General features: G+C 43.9%; 1 protein-coding gene across 1 annotated transcript in view; it reads right to left on the minus strand.

Moving 5' to 3' along the window:
• The window catches only part of LOC129697806 (von Willebrand factor A domain-containing protein 3B-like), a 179,331-nt gene that overhangs the window by 23,692 nt on the left and 129,659 nt on the right, over positions 1-25,980 (minus strand). The window contains exons 22-24 of the mRNA XM_055636433.1: positions 17,254-17,395; positions 9,968-10,092; positions 3,384-3,521 (exon numbers count right to left, since the gene is read on the minus strand). Coding sequence (XP_055492408.1) covers positions 3,384-3,521; positions 9,968-10,092; positions 17,254-17,395 — 405 coding nt within the window. The remainder of the gene's footprint in view (positions 1-3,383; positions 3,522-9,967; positions 10,093-17,253; positions 17,396-25,980) is intronic.

Below are 25,980 nucleotides of genomic sequence, written 5' to 3' on the forward strand. Positions count from 1 at the left end.
AGTCTAGTAATTTTTATATTTGAGATACGATGAAAAATGATGGCCATTTTTTCAAATGTTATCTCCAACAATCGTTCAGTCAACATTTGTTTCGGTTACTTTGGTACATGTAGAAATTGATAAACATTCCCTCTCCACCTCTCACTTGCTTTATTTCATCATCATTCTGAAATGGCCTTCCCTATTCTTAACTATTCTGTCAACTTTCTGCCAGCTTTTAGAAGTACCATTTCTCTCTCTGGTGATTTTCATATTCCCATTCCATCAATTCCTTACTACAAGTTCTATGTTCCTTGTGCCTAAATTTGGTATAGTTGGCCCTATTGTGTGACTCCCTTTTGTTTAGTTTAGTTTAGAGAAACAGCACAGAAACTGGCCCTTTGGCCCACCTCGTCCATGCCGACCAGCGATCCCCATACATTAACACTACCCTACACACACTAGGGTCAATTAACAATTTCACCAAGCCAATTCACCTACCAACCTGTATGTCTTCGGAGTGTGGGAGGAAACTAGAGCTCCCAGGGAAAACCCACGCAGGTTACAGGGAGAACGTACAAACTCCTGTAGTCAGGATCGAACCCGAGTCACTGACGCTGCACCACTGTGTTGTCCTTTATCTATTTAACCATTATTTAACCACTAAAAAATTACCGATTTTTAAAACGGCAACCTATTTTTAGTTGAGGCCGGTTTTGAATTTTTTGAAATAATCGCCGGAACATAGAAGAAGTGCGACTATGCGGAAACCACTTTCGCCATTAGGGAGACTGACAAAAACCTCCGGGAACCGCACGGAAACCTTGGGTGGGGTGCAAGGTCTCCAGAGGTTTCCGATCAGGTTCCCTAAGTGGGACAGGGCCATAACCGTTGGTATTTTCTATTTGGCTTATGGCAAAATTTATTTTTTACTCCATCCATTTTAAATGTAATGATTCTTGCCGATAATATTCTAATCCAGTTACTGAAAATTTACTATGGACATATTTTACTAATTATATTTTTTGCATTGATATCTTGTTTTTGCAGTCATTTTCTTCTCACTGTCTTCTTGTCTAATTCATGTTTTGTGTATTGTCTGAGTCTGTAGGCCTATGATGCTGCTGCAAGCAAGATTTTCATTGTACCTGAATCTCACCTTACATATGGATATGATGATAATCGCAACTTGGTTTGTACAACTTACAAAGTTCCAACTGAACTGTAATCAAAGTGATATCTGTTTAAAATTCTACTGTTACATGTGTTCTTTTTAAATATCTTTGAAGTTATGTTTTTATTCAGTTGGAGACTTGTGTATAAGGCAATGCGTCATTTTAACATGATGTACGATTTAGTTAGTTGGAGGCTTCAATAACATTGGGGGATGGGGTAGAAACAGTTGATTTCAAGAAAATAAAATTCATCACAGTGGGAACGAGCATCTATATGAATCGAGACTCAATTTAGAATCAAACGTCACACAGGGCTTTTGAAAGCCTGGGACTGCAAACAGGGATGGGTATAAAGTTAGTAAAGAAGCTGTGTGTGTGATGCTTCGCTAAGTCAGCAGCCTTCCCTGTAGGCAGACTCAAAAGGCTGGAGTAACTCAGCAGGTCAGGCAGCATCTCTGGAAAAACAAAATAGTAGCTGGTGGGTGCGTAGGGGTGCTGCCGCCGGAGATGTGAGGTCTTGTGTGATGATGTGGCCTTCCTGAGCCCGATGGCCCTCGTCAAGCTCCTGCTGCTGGTTGTGTTGTTCCTGCACCCCCTGCACACTTGTAGTATCTTCAGCCAAACCCCCGTCTTCAGAGTCAGCCCAGACGTGACTCCTAATGCTTCCCTCTGTCGAGGGAGATGCATTATACAGCCCTCAATAAGGTGCTGCCTTGGGCGTCCAAGGACCCCATGGTGACTAGACTCCATATACCGGAGCATGTCACACTGGAGCATCTGCTCCATCAACCGCTCCATGCGGGATATGCGATCACAGTGCTCCCACTGGCGGTGAGTCTTCACAGCCTGACCTGTCCGAGTTCGGGCCTGTCCGACTTTGCTTGGCCTTCCCACCAGTCTGTGGTGTCGATTCCGACTGTGCTGGTGCCAGGTCGGAGACTGATGATCGATTAGCGGTCCAGGTGTAGCCAACCGCTGCTGACTGCCCGCACTCCCCTGCAGTCAGTCTCCATTTGGACTTAGTCCATGGTTAATTTCCTGTAACACATCCTCACAGAAATAGAACTAAACAACCTGAGAATAAAGAATTTACTTGCAGGGCCTTTTTTAAACCTTTTGCTCCACCCCCCCCCCCCCCCCCCCCCCCCCCTTGTAGGCAGCCGGGGTTCCCCGGGCCCCCCCCCCCCCCCCCCCCCCCCCCCCGAGTTTGGGTCTCGAGGGTCCTTGTATGCAGCCGGGGTTCCCTTGTAGTCGGGCCTTCCCCCCCCCCTGCTGTGCTGGGTATCTCCGCGGTTCCTGCAGTAGGGATATCCCCGCGGTCCCTGTGAAAGGGATAGCCGCGATATACATTGTCGGGTGGTATCCCCGCTGTAAAGGAGCCACCGGCACCAGTATGAAGCCGCTGGCTCCAACGCCAACGGCCCGAGAGACTAATTCTCCGCCACCCGCTACCCATATTTCATGGTCTTTCAAGCGGCTGTGTGTCGGGGTATCCCCGCTGTGTTTTCCCCCCAGGTGCCACTGGCACTAGTATGAGGCTGCTGGGTCCAACGGCAGCGGTCTGAGAGGCGAATTCACCGCCGCCCGCTCCCGCATTCCGAGGTCTTTAAAGCCGCTTATGTCGGGGGGGGGAACCCCGATGTTTTCGGGTATGCCCGAGGTCGTGACCGATATTCCCTTGACTGGGTTCTCCGGACTTCGCTTCGGGCTTTACAGGACATCTAAATAGAGGTTCCTGCCGGAAGATAAAACCTGGAAAAAGTTTACCTTCAGGTCTGACTGCTGGCAGGAGAATCGCGTTCCCCCTGCCAGTCGTACGCAATGCGTTAGACGATATGACACGCATGCGTCCTGGCGGGCTCTTCACGTAGTCACTCACGTGACTCCGAAGTAAAATAGATGACTTTTCGGGTCGAAACCCTTCTTCAGACTGAAGTTGAGTTTCGACCCAAATTCTCACCAAAGCGTCCTTTCCTCCAGAGATGCCGTCTGTCCCACTGAGTTACTCCAGCATTTTGTGTCTATCTCTGGTGTAAATCAGCATCTGCGGTTCCTTCCTATGCAACCTTCCCTGCACTTCATTGACTTAATGCCTTAATACTTTAAAAAAATTCTTAAGAAAAAGCAACTGAAATCTCATCAATACCAATTAGCTTGTACACATTATCTTGTAAAATAATGGCATTTTTTAGGGAAGATATCAAATTTAAAAACATGTCAACTACTCACCTTTCTATTGTTGTATTTCAAAACTGTGAAAAACTTGTCGTCAGCTCTGTGTTTGTTTGGTGTTGCTATGATCACACCGGGCTTATAGCAATCATTTCCTGATTGTACATCGCTACGAACCAAAACAAAGTCTCCCACCTGCAAATACATCGTAGGCAACCATGAACCTTAACAAGAAGATCTTAATGTGGATAGAAATAGAATGAAATATAAAGGAAAAACCAATGGGAAACATGTACAGCGTGATAAGGTCCTTTTTATATGTCCTTTCAAAACAATTTAAATCAGGAAGCATCATTCCATCCTTTAAAGGACAATACTATTTAAAGTTCATCAAAGTACCATGACCAACAAACTCATTGTGAAGCAAAATGAGTTGACAAATGGGTGGCATGGTGGCTTAGTGATAGAGTTGCTGCCTTACAGTGCTTACATCGCCAGAGACCTGGGTTCGATCCTGACTATGGGTGCTTGTCCGTACAGAGTTTGTACGTTCTGCCCGTGACCGCTTGGATCTTCTCCGAGATCTTCGGTTTCCTCCCACACTCCAAAGATGAGCAGGTTTGTAGGTTAATTGGTTTGGTGTAAATGTAAATTGCCCCATGTGTGTTAATGTGCGGGGGATCAAATGCCAGTGTGGACGCGGTGGGCCGAAGGGCCTGTTTCCGCGCTTTATCTCTTATCAGGGGGTACAAAATCACGAGAGGGTAAACACACAGAGTCTTTTGTCCAGAGTAGGGGAATCGAGAACCGCAGGACATATGTTTAAGGTGATGGGGGAAAGATTTAATAGGAACTTGAGGGGTTAGTTGTTTTACACAAAGGGTGGTGGGTGTATGGAACGTGCTGCCGGAGGAGATAGGTACTATCGCAATGCTTAAGAAGCATTTAGACGGGTACATGGATAGAATAGGTTTGACGAGATATGGACGTGGGATTATCTTACATGGGGCATGGTGGTCAACCTGGTCAAGTCAAGTCAAGAGTCAAGAGAGCTTGTCAAGAGTCAAGAAATTCTTGCTTGCTGCAGCACAAGTTGGACCGAAGTGCCTGTTTCCATGCTGTGTGATTCTATGACAATAAAAAATTAAGCAACCACTCTCCTCCCCAAGGCACTCAATCGCATGAGATGCAATTTTGTCTCTTCCATTCCCATCGTGCACGGACTTAAACAGCCCTAAATATGACAGCAATTCATTTGCACTTCTTCCAATTTACTGCACTTGATTCAGTACTCACAATGTTGTCCTACCTACTTTAGAGAAATCAAATGCAAATTGAGTAATGGCTTTGCAGGACATCTCTTCAGATGTGCCTGCACCTTTCCATTTCACTCTGTTATGGAATCTTAGTCATGGAGTGATACGTTGTGGAAACAGGCCCTTCGGACCAACTCACCCACACCAGCCAACAATGTCCCAGCTACCCTAGTCCCACTGCCGGCACTTGGTCCATAACCCTCCAAGCCTGTCCTATCCATGTACCTGTCCAACTGTTTCTCAAATGATGGGATAGTCCCAGCCTCAACTACCTCCTCTAGCAGCTTGTTCCATGCACCCCTCTCTGTGAAAAAGTTACCCCTAGAATTCCTATTAAACCTTTTCTCCTTCACTTTGAACCCATATCCTCTGGTCGTTGATTCCCTCACTCTGGGCAAAAGACTGGGTGCATATACCCATTCTATTCCTCCCATGATTTTGTATACCTCTAGAAGATCTCCCCTCACCTCCTATGCTCCATGGAATAGTGACCCAGTCTACGTAACCTCTCCCTATAGCTCACACCCTTTTTTTTCTGTGTCAACTGGTGTTTTTTTGAAGTTTTTCTTGAAATGGCAAATCAGGTCCGCAGCTTATCACAGCCATTCCTCTGGTGTCTTGACCTCCATCTTGGCTTTAACACCCTCTCTGCAATTTAACATGCTGGTATTAAAATATAACCATATAACAATTACAGCACGGAAACAGGCCATCTCGGCCCTACAAGTCCATGCCGAACAACTTTTTTCCCTTAGTCCCACCTGCCTGCACTCATACCATAACCCTCCATTCCCTTCTCATCCCTTATGCCTATCCAATTTATTTTTAAATGATACCAACGAACCTGCCTCCACCACTTCCACTGGAAGCTCATTCCACACCGCTACCACTCTCTGAGTAAAGAGGTTCCCCCTCATGTTACCCTTAAACTTCTGTCCCTTAATTCTGAAGTCATGTCCTCTTGTTTGAATCTTCCCTATTCTCAAAGGGAAAAGCTGGTCCACATCAACTCTGTCTATCCCTCTCATCATTTTAAAGACCTCTATCAAGTGCCCCCTTAACCTTCTGCGCTCCAGAGGATAAAGACCTAACTTATTCAACCTTTCTCTGTAACTTAGTTGCTGAAACCCAGGCAACATTCTAGTAAATCTCCTCTGTACTCTCTCTATTTTGTTGACATATAACATAGAACAGCTCTGGATGCGGCCCTTCGGCCCACAATGTTTGTGCTGAACGTGATGCCAAGTGAAACTGAGCTTGTCTGCCTGTACATGATCAATATCAATATCCCTCTATGCCTTGCACTTCCATGTGCCCATCTAAAAGCCTCTTAAACACCACTAATGTCTCTGCCTCCAACACTGTCCCTCGCAATGTGTTCCAAGCCATGTGTGGGGAAAAAACGCACATGTTCATTAAAGGTTTCCCCTCTCACCTTATAGCTATGCCCTCGCATGTTGGACATTTCCACCCTGGGATAAAGGTTCTAACCGTCTACCCTACTTATACCACTCATCATTTTATACACTTCTACCAAGTCTCCCCGCAACCTCCAACACTCCAGAGAAAACTATCCAACCACTCCTTGTAGCTGAAACCCTCTATTCCAGGCAGCATTCTGTTATGTAAGACACTGCATGTTTGACACACAGCAGAGTCTAGTACCCCAGTGGCTCTGCCCATGGTGGTGACTTGGATTCCGGTCAAGAATTCTGCTTCTCGCTTTTCATGTTCCATTGAAACGCCCTTAACCTCGATTCTCTCCCCACTGCTGCCTGGCCAGCTGAGTCATAGTCACAGAGTTGTACAGTGTGGAAACAGGCCCTTCGGCCCAACATTCCCACACCGGCTAACAATGTCCCATCTACAGTAGTCCCACCTGCCTGCATTTGGCCCATGTCCCTCTAAACCTATGCTATCCATGTACATGTCCAACTGTTTCTTAAACATTGCGATAGTCCCTGCCTCAATTACCTCCTCTGGCACCTCGCTCCTTACACCCACCACCACCCTTTGTGTGAAAAGGTCACCCCTCAGTTTGTTATTAAATCTTTCCCCATCTCCTTACACCTATACCCTCTAATTCACGATTCCCCTATTCTGGGCAAGAGACTTTGTGCGTCTACCCGATCTATCCCCTTCATGATTTTGATCACCCCTTTCAAGATCACCCCTCATCCTCCTGTACTCCAAGTAATAGAATCCCAGCCTGCTCAATCTCTCCCTATAGCTCAGGCCCTCGAGACCTGGTAACATCCGTGTAAATCTTCTCTGCACCCTTCCAAGTCTTTCAGCATTCCCTAATTTTGTTTTGTGAAAGGATGGAAGGTTTCCTCCTCCAAGAAATGTAGTGAGGCAGATGAATTCTCGCAACACCCAAGTAGTTTTGTGTTCACCAGGAGCCTTTCAATCCCAAATTTATTTAATTAACTAAATTTAAATGCGCAGCTGCTGTGACCTAACATCCCCTCGTGCACTAATGTGCGGTATGCGACAGGGAACGAACACACAACTCAGACTTGGCTGTGCCACGTAATTGAAAGCCGCAGCGATTGTTAATGAAGACAATGCTTGCTTCACCGAGTTTGATAGGCATCGACTGTCAGGAATAGATCTCTGAGGAGCCATCTCCACAGGAATGGCATTGCTACGGCTGTCGGCAGTCTTGAGTCTCTCTGCACCATTTCCAGCTGCCACAGGCATCGGCAGCTTACTCAGCCATTCTGCAGCTCACACGTGCATGCTGTAGGTGCCAATTTCATCACTCTGCCATAAGGGAATACACAGCAGAATCTGAAGGCACTGCACTCCATGGCAGCAGGTGCTTCGGCAGCAGCATTGGGTCCTCGCGATTGACCCACAATCAGCAGTCGATGAGCGTGAAGGGGGGGGGGAGCGGAAGACAATGGGAACCCTGCGTGGGGGGATCGCCTTGAGGGTCGGTGGGGGAACAAAGGGGGACCCGGTGTAGGGGGGGGGGGCATTCTAATTTTAGAATCCACTGCCCAGGGGATAAGTCTGTGTTTGTTTGTTTGTTTGTTCGTTCGTTCCGGTTAAGGCGCTGTGCTCACAGCAGCCAGCCAACCAGCCAACAGTCGCCTGTCTTTTTTTTCTTCACTTTTAATTTAATTTTACTTTCAATTTTTTATGTACCTGTTGTGTGTTGTGACTGTTGGTAGTCCAATTTCCATCCGGGGATGAATAAAGTTTTCGTATTGTTTTACACACTGCTCAGTCTAATGAACCAGTAACCATGCCCACCGGGGTAATTTTTGTTGGGGTCAGTATTCGGTCAGTCAGCAACATGCATGAAGCAACTCTGAAGAAGGTTTGACCCTAACATGTTTTCCCTGCACTCCAGACGCTGCCTGGTCTGCCGTGTATTTCCAGTGCTTTCTGATTTCATTTTGTCTGTGCTGCAGAGATACCATAGCTATATGGAGAGGTTGAGCAGGCTAGGACTTTATTCCCTGGAGCGCAGGAGGATGAGGGGTGATCTTATAGAGGTGTACAAAAATCATGGGAAGAGTGAATAGGGTAAATGCATAGCGTCTTTTGCCCAGAGTAAGGGAATCATAAAGGGCCTGTCCCACGAGCATGCAACTGCAGGCGGCAAGCGCGACCTAACGTGGTCACTTGAGCCGTACAGCCTCGCGGGGCCGGTCCCAGTTCGATCGCCGGAGCCGTATGGAGTTGTGCAGAGCTGGTATGAGCGATATCGCGCGGGGCTCCGGAAAACTGACAGTTCAAAAATTCCGCGCGGCAACGGCCTGCCGGGCCGCAGCCGCCTCGACGGGCATACGCATCGTCTCGACGCCGGACATAGTGCCTTGACGCCATATGTCACGCGCGAACTTCCCGCGTACTTCGCTCGAACTTCACGTCACTCACTCGACCTCCTCGCGGGCCCCGCTTCCGGTTTGGTCGCGCTCGCCGCATGCAGTCGCATGCTCGTGGGACATGCCCTTAAGCATTTAAGATGAGGGGGAAAGATTTAATAGCATCCTGAGGAGTAACTATATTTTTACACAAAGGGTGGTGGGTGTATAGAACGAGCTGCTGGCGGAGGTAGTTGAGGCAGGGACTATCGCAACATTTAAGAATCATCTAGATAGGTACATGGATAGGATTGGTTTGGAGAGTTATGGGCCAAATGCAGGCAGATAGGACGTTAGATGGGGCATGTTGGTCCGAAGGGCCTGTTTCCGCGCTGTATCACTCTCCAAAGATTTGTAGGTTGATTGGCTTTGGTAAGATTGCAAATGGTTTCCGGTGTGTGGGATAGTGCTAGTGTAGGTGGTGATTGCGGGTTGGCACGGACTCGGTGGGCCTGTTTCTGCGCTGTATCTCCAAAGTCTAAAATAAAGTCCAATGTTAATGCTTTAGTTGTCAACAAAAATGCGCCAGGACGCATGATTAATAAACATATAGGTCCCTTGGCCAGAAAACGGAATAATGACCCTTGAACTTTTTAAACGGTATCGATACTTTGTACCAGTGAATACCGTCACAATAAAAAGACTGATCTCATCCCTCTACCATGACACTTTTGAGAGAACAAGCGCCGACACATGCAGAACTGTGATCCAGGCTGGTGCTACCATCATGTGTGGTACCTCCAGTACACTGCACAGTTAATGGCCTGTCCCACTTTCACGGCCTAATTCACGACCTCTCGCCCCGTGTTTGCCCTTGACTCATACTCGCAGCATGGTCGTCACGTGGTCGTAGGTAGGTCGTGATGCTAGTCGATGATACTCGTGGCATCAAGTAGGTTGGGGCGATTTTCTAGCCTGATGAAAAATGTCCACGAGTAAAAAAGGTCTTGAATTAGGTTGTGAAAGTGGGACAGGCCCTTTAGCACCCTGGTGCTGATTAGCGCCACTCTCCACCACCAAGTTGCCTCTACAAATACCCCACAAAAGCTTCATTACATCATGTACACCGCTAGTACCCTCACTCCATCCATTTAAAAATGCATTTCGTTGTCTCTGTACTGTACACTGACAATGACAATTAAATTGAATCTGAATCTGAATCTGAAAAGTCCCAAAATCTCTCATGGCTAAAAATTCCAGTTTATAAATTTGCCCTCTTGTTTAAATACTGCAGCTCTTTAAACTGCTAGCACTTTCCCAAACACGAATTAACTCACAATAGCGACTGTTTTTACTAGTGGGCACTCTGCAGAAACATGTAATAAAGTGATCTTAGAAATTTATCAATCCGCATTCTAAATTAAAAATAAACTAAAAATAAAATATCCCATAGCCAACATTACCCGTTAAAAGTAACAGGTCTATCGTAGTAGATTATGTCCCTTACTTTCAATGGGGGACATGGTGCAGCTCCTCCAATCTGGATTAAGAACTGAGTTGGTGTAATCTGAGTATCTCCTTTGGTGAAATCAATCAATGCTTTTCTGATGCCAACACACCTGGTGACAATGCCTAAGAGGAGCAGAGACAAAATAAAGAGATTATGAGTACTCAGATACTGGACAATTCAGCTCACCCCCTCCATGGCACACTGGTCAACCTGAGGAGCACTTTCAGCAACAGACTGGTTCCACCAAGATGCAGCACAGAACGGCACAGGAGATCCTTCTTCCCTGTGGCTATCAAACTGCATAACTCCTCCCCCTTCTGTCGTGAGGTAAGGTGAGAATTGTATCTTTCATTGACTGTTTGATACTATTGTGCAGGTTCGGAATGAATGGAGAAAAGTAATCAATGATTTATCTCATGCAAACAGCTACGTCCAAAAGCAGATGCACCCTGTTGGAGGGAATAAAGCAGAGGCAGCCACTAATATATAATTTATATATATTTGGTTTTTAATATAATTTGTTTTTTTATCTGCATCATTACAAGGTAATTTTTACTCCTTCAAAACATATTTCACAGGGAGAACAAGAAAATAACATGTGCAGGAAGGAACTGCAGGTGCTGGTTTACACCGAAGATAGACACAAAATTGTGGACTAACTCAGCGGGACAGGCAGCATCCCTGGGGAGAAGGAATGGGTGACGTTTCAGGTCGAGACCCTACTTCAGACTGAGGATCAGGGTAGAGAGAGACAAAGAGATATGGAAGGGTAAGGTGTGAAAATGAGAGCTCAAAACAAGGAGAATGTACAATGGGTCATTGTTAACTGAGGTGAAGTTGACAACGCGGCATACAATCAGTAAAATTTAATCAGGAGGACAGAAAAACTGGTTGGAGAACTAGGATGGGGGAGGGATTGAGAGAGAGGGAATGCAAGGGTTACTTGAAGTTAGAGAAGTCAATATTCATACCGTTAGGTTGCAAGCTGCCCAAGCGCAATATGAGGTGCCGTTAACATGAGCAGGTCAATATCTCAACATAGTGGAAATGACGCAAGGATATTAACCCGAAGCCTGATGCTGATTTCAAAGTCAGAGCATTAAAAAAAACATTTGGAACTTAATAAATGAGAAAATTAGAATGCTTATCACCATATGAATGCCCATCAGATACATTCTATGAAGTTACTGTTTAATAAATAATATGCACCCTGATGGTATCGGCATAGTTTTAGGTGCAGGAAACTTTGTAATGAATAATTTGGTGATTAACCCTTGCATCTGGCAGTGAATATGTGCAGTTAAATGTCTTTAAAAGCAGATGCAATTAGGTGAAATAATAAAAAAGAAGAACATTCAATCTAGCTTGTGGGCTTATTATCAAATCAAAGTGAATTATTCAAGGAATTAAACTTCATCGTGACAGTACAGGAGGCCACAGACTGATGAGACAGAATTCCGAGTGGGATGGAGAATTAAACTGGCAGACACCATAATGCTCAAAGTCACTCAGATGGACAGAACACAGGAGATCCGCAAAGCAGTCATTCAATCTGCATTTGGTTCTCCAATAAAGAGAAGAACACATTGTGGGGGAGTTCGCACCGAGATGTGGGATGGAGATGTAATGAGATCATACCCCCATGATAACGTTAGCAGCAAGAATATTCTACTTTTGAGACACATTCATGACTGTAATTAGGGGCACAGGACCCAAATAATAAATATGCAATCAAATCTAATTTTGCCATAAACCATGGGGATAGTATAATAACTAATAAATATCAGGAATATCCAAACATTCTTATATGTTTGAAAAAAAACTCAATGCTAAAACATGTAGGATGTACAGTATATGCTGGCTATCCAAACCAAACCCAATTGGATCCAAATGTGTGCACTGTGATTAATGATTTAGATTCAGGTCACCTCAGACTAACAACCCAGCTATTCTTTATCCAAGGTACACAAAAATGCTGGAGAAACTCAACGGATGCAGCAGGATCTATGGAGCGAAGGAGATCCGAAACCCTTCTTCAGACTCTATATACAATTCACAATAATATTCTTTCTTTCTTCTTTTCTTTCTTTTAAAATCTTTTTATTAGCTTTTTTTCCAAAAACAAAACCAAAACAACAAAAAAAAAAGAATGATAAACATGACAATGATATTGATACGTAGGGATCAGGATTACATTAATAACAGGGATAACCTAAATATCACCAGTGTCAAAATACACATTGAATATAGACCTCCCGGTCTCTATGTAAATATAGTTAAATATTTAAAAGAAAACATATATATAAAAAACAAAATGATAAAAAGAAAAAAAAGAAAATAAAGAGAAAAAACGAAAAAACGAAACCCCCCCGAAACTAGAAACAAAAAGCAAAACAGAATCTGAGCTGCAAAGAATTTCAACAATTTAAGTCCCTGTTTGTCGTCAAGTCCGTTCCACCGTATAAAGATAGATAGGTCCACCGTCAACAAAATAGAGAGAGTACAGAGGAGATTTACTAGAATGTTGCCTGGGTTTCAGCAACTAAGTTACAGAGAAAGGTTGAACAAGTTAGGGCTTTATTCTTTGGAGCGCAGAAGGTTAAGGGGGGACTTGATAGAGGTTTTTAAAATGATGAGAGGGATAGACAGAGTTGACGTGGAAAAGCTTTTCCCACTGAGAGTAGGGAAGATTCAAACAAGGGGACATGACATGAGAATTAAGGGACTGAAGTTTAGGGGTAACATGAGGGGGAACTTCTTTACTCAGAGAGTGGTAGCTGTGTGGAATGAGCTTCCAGTGAAGGTGGTGGAGGCAGGTTCGTTTTTATCATTTAAAAATAAATTGGATAGCTTTATGGATGGGAAGAGAATGGAGGGTTATGGTCTGAGCGCAGGTATATGGGACTAGGGGAGATTATGTGTTCGGCACGGACTAGAAGGGTCGAGATGGCCTGTTTCTAGTAAATCTCCTCTGTACTCTCTTTATTTTGTTGACATCCTTCCTATAATTAGGCGACCAAAATTGTACACCATACTCCAGAATTGGCCTCACCAATGCCTTGTACAATTTTAACATTACATCCCAACTTCTATACTCAATGCTTTGATTTATAAAGGCCAGCACACCAAAAGCTTTCTTTACCACCCTATTTACATGAGATTCCCCTTTCAGGGAACTGTGCACAGTTATTCCCAGATCCCTCTGTTCACCTACATTCTTCAATTCCCTACCATTTACCATGTACGTCCTATTTTGATTTGTCCTGCCAAGATATAGCACCTCACACTTATCAGCATTAAACTCCATCTGCCATCTTTCAGCCCACTCTTCCAACTGGCATAAATCTCTCTGTAGACTTTGAAACTCTACTTCATTACCCGCAACCCCACCTATCTTAGTATCATCTGCATACTTACTAATCCAATTTACCACACCATCATCCAGATCATTGATGTACATGACAAACAACAGTGGACCCAACACAGATCCCTGTGGCACCCCACTCGTCACTGGCCTCCAACCTGACAAACAACCATCCACCATTACTCTCTGGCATCTCCCATTCAGCCACTGTTGAATCCATCTTGCTACTCCACCATTAATACCCAACCATTGAACCTTCTTAACCAACCTTCCATGAGGACCTAATATCAAAGAAAGATTTAGCAATAAAAATTGGTATCGTCAGAAAAAAATACAAAAATTTAGATAAGATAAACATTTTAATAGCATTGATTCGGCCGATTAAAGATAAGGACATTGGTGACCATTTAATAAAATGTTGTTTGATATGGTCATTTAGAGGCATAAAAGTAGCTTTAAATAAATCCTTGTGTTTCTTGGTAATCTTAATACCTAAATAAGTAAAACATTCATGAGTCAATCTAAATGGAACCTGTCCATAATTCGAAACTAGATTGTTTAACGAAAAAAGCTCACTCTTACTAAGATTTAGTTTATAACCAGAAAAACTACTAAATTGATTAAGTAGTGCTACTATTGCCGGAATAGATTTCTCAGGATTAGAAATGAATAATAACAGATCATCTGCATAAAGAAATAGCTTATGTGTCTTATTCCCACGGACAATATCAAAAATATTAGGCGATTCCCTAATAGTGGTGGCCAAAGGTTCCAAAGCAATATCAAAAAGTAAAGGACTTAAAGGACAGCCGTCTAGTACCTCAAAAGAGCCTGAAAAAAGGGGATCTCTGATTATTGGTAACTACAGAAGCCCGAGGTATATGATATATCAGCTTGATCCAAGAAATAAATTTAGGACCAATCTTAAATTTTTCAAGTACAACGAGGCATACAATCAGTAAAATTTAATGAGGACAGAAAAACTGGTTGGAGAACTAGGATGAGGGAGGGATTTAGACAGAGAGAGGGAAAGCAAAGGTTACTTGAAGTTGGAGAAGTCAATATTCATACCGTTGGGTTGCAAGCTGCCCAAGCGCAATATGAGGTGTCATTAACATGAGTAGGTCAATATCTCAACATGGGAGAAATGACGCAAAGATATTAACCCAAAGCCTGATTTCAAAGTCAGTGCATTAAAAAAAACATTTGCAACTTCAAAAATGAGAAAATAAGAATGCTTATCACCATATGAATGCCCAGCAGAAACATTCTATGAAGTTACTGTTTAATAAATAATATGCACTCTGATGGTATCGGCATAGTTTTAGGTGCAGGAAACTTTGTAATGAATAATTTGGTGATTAACCCTTCCATCTGGCAGTGAATATGTGCAGTTTTTTTTTTGTTTTTTTTTTTAATATTTTATTTTATTAGAAGTAAGCACAGTCATATGGCACCAAAGTGCCTAATATATATTTTCATAATACATTTTATGTACAACTTCTTTTTTTTTTGTTACATTGAAAAAAGATGAGAATAAGAAAAAGAAGTTAGATAGTAAAGGATAGAAAAATGTGAAATATATAGTGTGTGAAGAAAGAAAACGAGTAAATGAAGAAAGTTGAGAGAGAAAATAGTGAAAAGAAAAGGAGATCATTATTTATAGTCTTGACCAACCCTCGTCCAGTCCTGAAACAGTTATTTTTTACAATTGTGTTGCACCATATGATTCCAAAAAAACGACGAAGAATATGTGCAGTTAAATGTCTTTAAAAGCAGATGCAATTAGGTGAAATAATAAAAAAGAAGAACATTCAATCTAGCTTGTGGGCTTATTATCAAATCAAAGTGAATTATTCAAGGAATTAAACTTCATCGTGACAGTACAGGAGGCCACAGACTGATGAGACAGAATTCCGAGTGGGATGGAGAATTAAACTGGCAGACACCATAATGCTCAAAGTCACTCAGATGGACAGAACACAGGAGATCTGCAAAGCAGTCATTCAATCTGCATTTGGTTCTCCAATAAAGAGAAGACCACATTGGGGGGGACCTCTCATCCCGATGTGGGATGGAGATGTAATGGGATCATACCCCCATACCCTCATGGTAACGTTAGCAGCAAGAATATTCTATTTTTGAGACACATTCATGACTGTAATTGGGGGCACAGGACCCAAATAATAAATATGCAATCAAATCTAATTTTGCCACAAACCATGGGGATAGTATAATAACTAATAAATATCAGGAATATCCAAACATTCTTATATGTTTGAAAAAAAAACTCAATGCTAAAACATGTAGGATGTACAGTATATCCTGGCTATCCAAACCAAACCCAATTGGATCCAAATGTGTGCACTGTGATTTAGATTCAGGTCACCTCAGACTAACAACCCAGCTATTCTTTATCCAATTCACAATAATATTCTTGATTTGATCTTGTATGTCCTCTACTTTTAATAAATATCTTGCTCTGTCACCATCAAATAAATCAATGCCACATCAGAAATTATGGTGATTATCAGGATAAGTCAAGTATAGGAAAAATGTTAAGCGTTTTGCTTGAGGTTTGGACTGAATGCATAAGTGACCTGAATAAGTGACCAGCACTGATTACGACAATTTCAAGTAGAAATCAGAATTGAATAATTCTATAATTATTTCAAACTGCTACAGATAAAGTGTAAATGCGTGTTTTATAGTTGACATCTCATTATTACAAACAATTTTTACACTTATAACAACCCAATTAACCTTGAAACCTGTACGCCTTTGGAGTGTGGGAGGAAACCGAAGATCTCGGAGAAAACCCATGCGGTCACGGGGAGAACGTACAAAATGTGTACAGACAGCACCCGTAGGCAGGATTGAACCTGGGTCTCCGGCGCTCCAAGCGCCGTAAGACATCAACTCTACCGCTGCGCCACTGTGCCGCCCTATTCATCTCTGGGAGATGGGCCACGGGGAGAGCGTACAAACTCCGTAAAGACAGCGTTTGGATCGAACTCGGGGTCACTGGTGTTGTCAGGCAGTAGTTCTACCGCTACGCCACCATCCCGCCCACGGTTATTCATTTATTGATGAAACCATAATGTTGAATAATCTTTTTTTTATTTATCAGAAAATGTATTCAATTATTAAAAAATAATATTTACACTACAATAAAACAAACCAGAACCCACCATTACACAATACAAACAAATATCCTAAATAAACTGTAATACAACTTTGTTTAAGAAGGAACTGCAGATGCTGGAAAATCGAAGGTAGACAAAAATGCTGGAGAAACTCAGCGGGTGCAGCAACATCTATGGAGCGAAGGAAATAGGCAACGGTTTGGGTCGAAACGTTGCCTATTTCCTTCGCTCCATAGATGCTGCCTCACCCGCTGAGTTTCTCCAGCATTTTTGTCTACTATACAACTACGTTATAATCTTTACTGACGATTCATTCAACCCCCTGCAGTGTTCAGCGGTCCCGGAAACCCCCCAGGGTGCCCGTGGACATGGCATAGTCCCTTTCTAACCCTACCCGGACGCGGACGTACCACCAGAAAAGGGGCAGGCAGCCGGCTCGGGCAGAGCCCTCTTCCGCCTGGCGCTGTGACTCGAGGTGGGCCAGCTTGGTTTGGCCAGGCCCAGGTGCAACCCAACCAGGACATCTTCTAGCCCTACCCTCTCCCCTACGCACAGGGTGTTCAAAGATGTGGATGGTGGGTGAACAATGCAGCCAGATAGCAAGGAGCAGCCCCTTTAGGTATTGAAACAGTGGCTGCAGCCTCACACACCCCATATACATGAGGTACACTGACCCTTCCAGTCCGCAAAAGTGGATCTTGCACCTCTTGGTGATCTCTCAGCGTCTGAATAGATTTCTTGGATGCACAAAGAAAATAAAGAGATTCTCTTACCTGGATAATAAAAACCATCAACGTCTGACCTTGCAATTACCCTCTGCCCGCGAAGGATATCCAAAACTCTCCTGGACGGTTTTGTGACTTTTTTTGCAGAGGGACTATGCTTTCTGCAGACATCAGTCCCTGCTCCCACCTCCTGTCAGAGGTAAATACAAAATAACATGTTTTAGACAGAGAGATTCTATTTCATTTTTTTTTAATTGGTTTGACATGTTTGTGATCTTGAGAATGCGAAAAACGCAAGCACGGCCAAAAAATACAGTCATTGTTAGAAGCTATTATCCTCAAGTCGTGATAAGAGGGGATGTCTCAATCAGAGTCAACCATAGTGGGGCACGGAGGCCCAGCGGTAGAGTTACTGCACTTACGGCGCCAGAGACCCAGGTTCGATGCTGGCTGCGGGTGCTGTCTGTACGGAGTTGGTGTGTTCTCCCCGTGATCACGTGGGTTTTACCCAGTTGCTCCGGTTTCCTTCCACACTCCAAAGACGAACTCCTACCTTCCGGCAGATGTTACAAGGCCTTCTACGTCCGCACCTCCAGACTCAGGAACAGCTTCATCCCCAGAGCTATCTCTGCTCTGAACCGACCCTGCTTAGTGCCCCCCCACCCCACACCCATGAACTGTATTCACGCACATTGACCCGGCACAGACATATTTGCACTTTAGACTGTTTTACTGTTTTACAGTTCTTTTAAAGAAATATAAATCATGTTTCCCGGGTATCTAAATGTTATTAGTTGTTTATGTTATTATTATTATTATTATTATTATTATTATTATTATTATTATTATTATTATTATTATTATTATTAGGTTTGTAGGTTAATTAGCTTGGTGTAAATGCAAATTGTCCATAGTGTGTGTAGTGTTAATGTGTGGGGATCGCTGGTCGGTGTGGAGTCAGAGGGCAAAAGGGCCAATTTCCACACTGTATCTCTAAACTAAATTACAATTCACAGAAGTACCGATGGAAAACGTTGCTTCCAATATAGATATTAAATAAAATCCATTCATATTTCAACATTTTTATTCTGTATTGAAAATTATATTTATTTCATAACCTGTTCCTAGATCAGGTTGAAGGCCCTTCAGTAAGATGCATTCTGAGTCTAATATAATTTGTAAAGAACTCCATTAACAAGATTGCAGATTTACTGCAGGCCTATGGAAACACTTCATAGAATCATTGGAACGTAGGAGGCAGCCTTTCTGCTCATTAAGCCTGTATTAATATCAGCTGATAGGGAGGCTTAGAAAAATAGGGACACTAATTTACCCAGATGATGAACCAATCTCTAACGATGCTCAGTTATATAAGGCAAGAGTGTGTGGACTAGGTTTGCATGATCACATGAAGAATGACGTGAATGGATAATGACGGTTTTACAAGGAACTGCAGATGCAGGAATCTTGAACAAAATATGTGGATGGCATGGTGGCACAGCGATCGAGAAGCTGCCTTACAGCGCCCGAGACCCACGTTCGATCCTGACCACGGCTGCTCTCTGTACGAAGTTTGTGCGTTCTCCCTGTGACCGCGTTGGTTTTCCCCGGGTGCTCCAGTTTCCTCCCACACTCCAAAGGCGCGCAGGTTTGTAGGTTGCTTGGCTTCAGTGAACATTGTAAATTGGCCCTAGTGTGTAGGATAGTCCTGTTGTGTGTGGATCGCTGGTCGGCGTGGAATCGGTAGACCGAATGGCCTGTTTCCACGCTGTGTCTCTAAACTAAACTAACCAAAGTGCTGGTGGAAGCCAGTGAGTTAGGCAGCATCTGTTGAGGGAATGGATGGGTACCATTTCATGACATGTCCCACTTTCGGCGACCTCACGTTCCCAACTGTGATGGAAGGCGAATAGCTTTTACCTTCTACCTCGTGAGGAGAGTAAGATTTAGGCTAATGTTGACACAAGGAACTGCAGATGCTGCTTTATTTTAAAAAATGAGCTGGAGTAACTCAACAGGTCAGGCAGCATCTCTGAAGAACATGGATGTCATTTCAGTTAACATCAGGCAATATCAGTCAGTGGCCTGGTGAGAAATATTAGATGGCATCTAATCTGCTGTGTTCTTCAGCATTTGTTCTTTGTTCACATGTATGGCCTTAATGTTGTTAACCTGGCACTGCGCCCACTCTTATGCCACAACATTATCTATCACCCCACTCACCTCTCATACTCAATACTTACCCACCACCCTCCCGTTACCCCAACTCCCTCCACTTCCATTCTGCACCCAATGCATATTATAGGCATAGAAACATAGAAAACAGGTGCAGGAGTATGCCGTTCGGCCCTTCGAGCCAGCACCGCCATTCAACATGACCATGGCTGATCATCCAAAATCAGTACCCCGTTCCTACTTTTTCCCCATCGATGGGACCAATGTGCCAAAAGCCATTATCTATCTGCGACTCGACATTCATGGAGCCATGCTCCTGCACTCCTAGATCCCTCTGCTCTGCAACACGCCCCAGAGCCCTACCATTCACTGTGTAGTACTTGAAAGACTGATCTTCAAATATTTAGAGGTGCTGATAGGCGGCATTGGCTCATACCATCACACGAAAAGCACTGGTTACGTTGAAGGTCCACACATTGTGACTAAAGATCTGAAACTTAGGATTCAGATTGGGCTGAACAATCAATAATGCAGGTAGGTTCAACATTAAACATTCAGTGACTCATTGGAGCTCACCAACTGAGATGTTTAGTTATGTTTTGCACCTGCTTTTCATCAGCAAGTAAGTAAGTAAGTAAGTAAGTAAATTTATTGGCCAAGTATTCACATACAAGGAATTTGCCTTGGTGCTCTGCCCACAACATAACATACAGTGACAGTTACGAATGACTCAGAAAACACTAAACATTAATAATAATAAAACATTAATGATAAAACAAGCATGTGAACCAACAAAATACCAGATCAAAGGAAGACTACAGATTTTTGGCTGTTGAGTAGAGCAACTACTCGTGGATACAAACAGTTTTTATGTCTTGGTGTGGCAGCTTTGACAATCCGGAGTTGCCTTCCAGAGGGAAGTGATTCAAAGAGTTTGTGGCCAGGGTGAGAGGGGTCAGAGATGATCTTGCCCGCTCGCTTCCTGGCCCTTGCAGTGTACAGTTCATCAATGGAGGGAAGGTTGCAGCCAATAACCATCTCTGCTGATCAGACGATTCGCTGCAGCCTCCAGGTGTCGTGCTCCAGCACTTTGTATAATTTTTTTCAAATAAAGCAGCATCTGCAGTTCCTTGTGTCAACATTAGCCTAAATCTTGCTCTCCTCACGAGGTAGAAGGTAAAAGCTATTTGCCTTCCATCACAGTTGGGAATGTGAGGTCGCCGAAAAATAAGATGAACGTGCTGCCTGCGCTGGTGAGGACTTGGAGGGGTGGCCGTGGGTGCTGTGATCTCGGTGTTTTTACGGGGACATGGCGCCGTGAGAACATCCTGGAGTCTGGTGCGAGCGTAGACACCTTTCTGACTGTTCGGGCGGACAGGAATTGCAGAGAGAGTGACCATGGACGGTACAACTCTGATCACATCACGGTGAAGAGCGCGTGTGTGGCCCGGACATTGAACTGATGGCTGTGGGTCTCCTCTTATGCTGTGTACCGCGGTGATTCTCACACGCCGCTGTGGTGGATGTTTATGTTTAATCTTTATGTTGTTTTGTATCTTGTTGCTTTTTCGGTATGGCTGTATGGTAAATCAAATTTGGCTGTACCTCGGTACATGTGACAATAAAGGACCATTCAACCGTTGATATCCTGAATGCCAATCTCCTTATTCAATACTTCCTGGTACAATTTTAGCCCAAAGAGTCCCTGTAATGGCCACCAATTTGCACATTTTTACTCTACTTTAGTGATACAGCATGGAAACAGGCTCTTCAGCCCATCGAGGCCATGCTGGCCAGCGATCACCCCATACACGGTACACCAACACTATCCAATACACTAGGGACGTTACAATTTCACAGGTGGAACGTACCAACTCCATACAAACAGGACCTTTAGTCAGGATCAAACCCGGGTCTCTGGCGCTGTAAGGCAGCCACTCTAATGTTGCGCCATTGTGCCGCCTACATCTTTAGTACGTGTGGAGAAGACACAAAGTGAAAACATGTTTGAACGGAGACTAAATGAGATTGCCCAAATTCATGTTTTGTTATGTGCATTCACAGGGGCAAAAGTGTTTCTGCACCCCAATATCCAAGCCCATGTCTCACTGATCTAGGCATAGTGTTTAAGAAGGAACTTTAGATGCTGGAAAATCGAAGGTACACAAAAGTGCTGGAGAAACTCAGCGGGTGCAGCAGCATCTATGGAGCGAAGGAAATAGGCAACGTTTCGAGCCGAAACCCTTCTTCAGCACTTCAACTCCCCCTCCCATTCCGTATCCGACCTCCCTGTCCTGGGTCTCTTCCAAGTCCAGAGCGAGCACCACCTGAAATTGGAGGAACAGCACCTCATATTCCGTTTGGGGAGTCTGCATCCTGGGGGCATGAACATTGAATTCTCCCAATTTTGTTAGTCCTTGCTGTCTCCTCCCCTTCCTATCTCTCCCTCAGCCCTCTGGCTCCTCCTCCTTTTTCCTTTCTTCGCCCGAGACGTTGCCTATTTCCTTCGCTCCATAGATGCTGCTGCACCCGCTGAGTTTCTCCAGCATTTTTGTGTACCTACTGATCTAGGCATCACTGTTCTGGGCATCACTGATCTGGGCATCAGCTGCTGAATCAGTGACTGATGCTTATAACAGTGAAATGGAAATGTATTGTCTGAGTTTTTTGTCTCCATCATTTTTTTGTGTACCTACTGATCTAGGCATCACTGATCTGGGCATCACTGATCTGGGCATCAGCTGCTGAATCAGTGACTGATGCTTATAACAGTGAAATGGAAATGTATTGCACAAGAATGGAACTTTTTTGTCCTGCTGGGTTATAATTGTTTATCTTTCAGTACACACAATCTAATACTTTGGCAAATCGAGAATGAAGCAATGCTCGCTCTCTCTTAGCTCTGCTCAATGCAGAAGTTTACCCAAGCCAACACTCCCAGCAGTTTATGTCATTAATGATCCAGCCTTCGATTGTCCTTAATCCAAAACAAACATCAGCAGCTCTGAAGATAATTGCTCGGGATCTTCAGATGGTTGATTGGAGTTAAAAATACAGCAGCTTTGACAATCTGATGAAGGGCTCATTATAAATCAACTAATGGATGTTTTAGACAAGTTACAAGGGAGTAATTTCAGTTGAGCATTGAGGTGAAGTCCTAATTTGCTGAAGTGTTTGTCATCCTCTGAAACGCAAGATTGGATTATTCTGTCCTTGTCTTATTTATTAGAAGGAATAATTAGGTGAAACATTGCTGTAAATCGATTGCTAAAATATCTGACTGTTACTTTTATGTTGATAGTTTGTGAAATTATTTAAGAGTGCAAGCAAATAGGATGAGCGCAGATGGGCAAAACAATCAAATTGGACATGGTGGGCCAAAGTGTTTCTGTAAAACAACTCTTGAATCTCTACTCCATCATGAACATCTCTGGTTTTACCTTGCCCAATTCATTATTCCCTTATCATGTATCTATACTGTACACTGACAATTAAAATTGAATCTGAATCTGAATCTGAATCTGAATCTGAATACACTGTATTGTCTTTCTGCTGACTGGATAGCATCAACAAAAGCTTTTCACTGTACCTCGGTACACGTGACAATAAACTAAACTGAACTGAATTGAGTTGAACTCAACGAATCAGTTGGCATCACTGGAGAACATGGATAGGTGACGTTACCGGTTGGAACCATTCTTCAGACTGATTGTGGAGGGGAGGGGGAAGAAAGCTGGAAGGGACGAGAGGCAGGACAAAGCAGGGAAGGTAATGGTTGGATACAGGTGGGTGGGAGGGGGGGGGGTTAATAGGCAGATTGTTGGACAGAGATGAAAGGACAGAAGGTGCGAGACAAAAGGATTGAGGTGTTGCAAATTGTGAAATACAGGAAGAAATGTAGGTGGAGGGGGAGCAGAGAAATAGGTGCACGCCCAGGTGGGGCCCAGAGGAGAGAGAAGCAGAAAAGAAAGGAGGGGGGGGGGGGGGGTGGTGGTGGTAGTCAGCTGAATTTGGACAATTCAATGTGTAGCAAAGAATTGCAGATGCTGGTTTAAATCGAAGGTAGGCACGAAATGCTGGAGTAACTCAGCAGGACAGGCAGCACCTCCGGAGAGAAGGAATGGGTGAGGTTTCGGATCGAGACCCTTCTTCAGACTAATCAGCCTGAAGAAGGGTCTCAATCTGAAACGTAATCCATTCCTTCTCTCCGGAGATGCTGCCTGGCCCGCTGAGTTACTTCAGCATTTTGTGTCTACCTTGGAGAATGCAAAGTTCAGGCCTTTGGGTTTAAGGTACCCAAGTGGACCTTTTCAGAACTTCTTATTTCTAATTGTTGGTACGACATCAACCGTCTTGACTGCTCCTCTTCACCACCCACTTCAATCTCACCTCACCGAACGCACAGTGCTCACTCAGCAACAATCCCAACACTGTTATTAAATCTGCCAAAAAAAAAGACAATTCCGAGCTGTTTCTGTGCTGTACGACTCCATATCTTCAACTTGCTTTCTGCCGTGATGGCCCGCTACAGCAATTCTAACACACAGGAACCAAGAGGCTGCAGAAAGTGGTGCACTCAGCCCAGTCCATCGCGGGCACAACCCTTCCCACCGTTGATAGCATCGGCATCAAGTGCTACCTCAAGAAGGTGGCATTTTTCAGGTGTTAGGGGAGAAGGCAGAAGAATGGTGTTAAGAGGGAGAGATAGGTCAGCCATGATTGAATGGCAGAGTAGACTTGATGGGCAGAATGACCTGCTTCTGCTTCTGTCACTTATGACCTTTCATCAATGATCCCCCACCATCAGGGCCAAGGTCTTTTCTCGCGGCTAAGTCACAGACCAACAGCTTCAGTTACTTTCCTACAAGTATCAGGTTCTTAAACAAACCCACACAACCTGAATCATATCCTGCCAACAAATACTACAAGCCACCTCTCGCGATACCATGGGTTTGTTTGTTTCATATATTTCATCATTTAGGGATAGAGCGTGGAAGCGGAATTAGGCCATTCGGCCCATCTTGGTGAGACCACACCTGGAGTATTGTGTACAGTTTTGGTCTCCTAATCTGAGGAAAGACATTGTTGCCATAGAGGGAGTACAGAGAAGGTTCACCAGACTGATTCCTGGGATATCAGGACTTTCATATGAAGAAAGACTGGATTGACTTGGCTTGTACTCGCTAGAATTTAGAAGATTGAGGGGGGTTCTTATAGAAACTTACAAAACTTCTTAAGGGGTTGGACAGGCTAGATGCAGGAAGATTGTTCCCGATGTTGGGGAAGTCTAGAACAAGGGGTCACAGTTTAAGCATAAAGGGGAAATCTTTTAGGACCGAGATGAGAAAAACATTTTTTACACAGAGAGTGGTGAATCTCTGGAATTCTCTGCCACAGAAGGTTGTTGAGGCCAGTTCATTGGCTATATTTAAGAGGGAGTTAGATGTGACCTTGTGGCTAAAGGGATCGGGGGTATGGAGAGAAAGCAGGTACGGGATACTGAATTGGATGATCAGCCATGATCATATTGAATGGCGGTGCAGGCTCGAAGGGCCGAATAGCCTACTCCTGCACCTATTTTCTATGTTTCTTTCAAGTCTACTGCACCACTCAATCATGGCTGATCTATCTTTTCCCCTCAACCTCATTCTCCTGCCTTCTCCCCGTAACCGCTGACACTTAACTGTATTTTGCAATCTATTTTCATCTTTTTTGCAGTCTTTTTTCTTTCCACCATCTTGCAGAACAAGTGTATAATTTATTCAAGAAGGAACTGCAGATGTTGGAAAATCGAAGGTACACAAAATTGCTGGAGAAACTCAGCGGGTGCAGCAGCATCTAGGAGCGAAGGAAATAGGCAACGTTTCGGGCCGAAACCCTTCTTATGTTTTTTTGTGTATCCGAGTCTAGACCTTATTTTAGACTTTGGAGATACAGGGCAAAAAACAGGCTGTTTGGCCCAGCAAGTCCGCGCCGACTAGCGATCGACACGTCCACTAGCACTATCCTACACACCAGGGACTATTTACCATTTTTTTTACGGAAGACAATTAACCTAGAAAACGTCTTTGGAAACCGGAGCACCCGGAGAAAACCCAAGTGGTCACAGGGAGAATGTACAAACATTTGTATGTACGGAGTCTGTCTGAACGTATAAACTCCGAATAGACAGCACCCGTCGTCAGGAATAGAAACCTGGGTCTCTAGCGCTGTATGGCAGCAATTCTATTGCTACTCTAACCCCATACTTCTGCCTTCTCCCCTAACACCTGGAAGATGCCACCTGCTTGACCCTCAGACCTTAATCGATCTGAAACATGTTTCCCTCGCCACAGGTACTACAGGACCTGCTGACTCCTGATTTTATTTCAGATTTCCAGCAACTGCAGTATTTTGCTTCACAAATAAAACGTGTTTCTACGGATGCAGGTATGATCAACTTTCACACGCAGCGCCAAATCAGACAGTGTTGATGAGCATGTTTGAGAGACAGAATATACAGTAAACCCTCGCTATAACAGACCACAAGGGGGGTTATTATTGTCAATTGTCCGCTATAACCAGGTGAGGGGGGGTAAAGTTTTACCCAAAGCCGAGAAG

Source organism: Leucoraja erinacea, chromosome 6 (assembly GCF_028641065.1).
Source record: "Leucoraja erinacea ecotype New England chromosome 6, Leri_hhj_1, whole genome shotgun sequence".
In the NCBI taxonomy this organism is placed as follows: Eukaryota; Metazoa; Chordata; class Chondrichthyes; order Rajiformes; family Rajidae; genus Leucoraja; species Leucoraja erinaceus.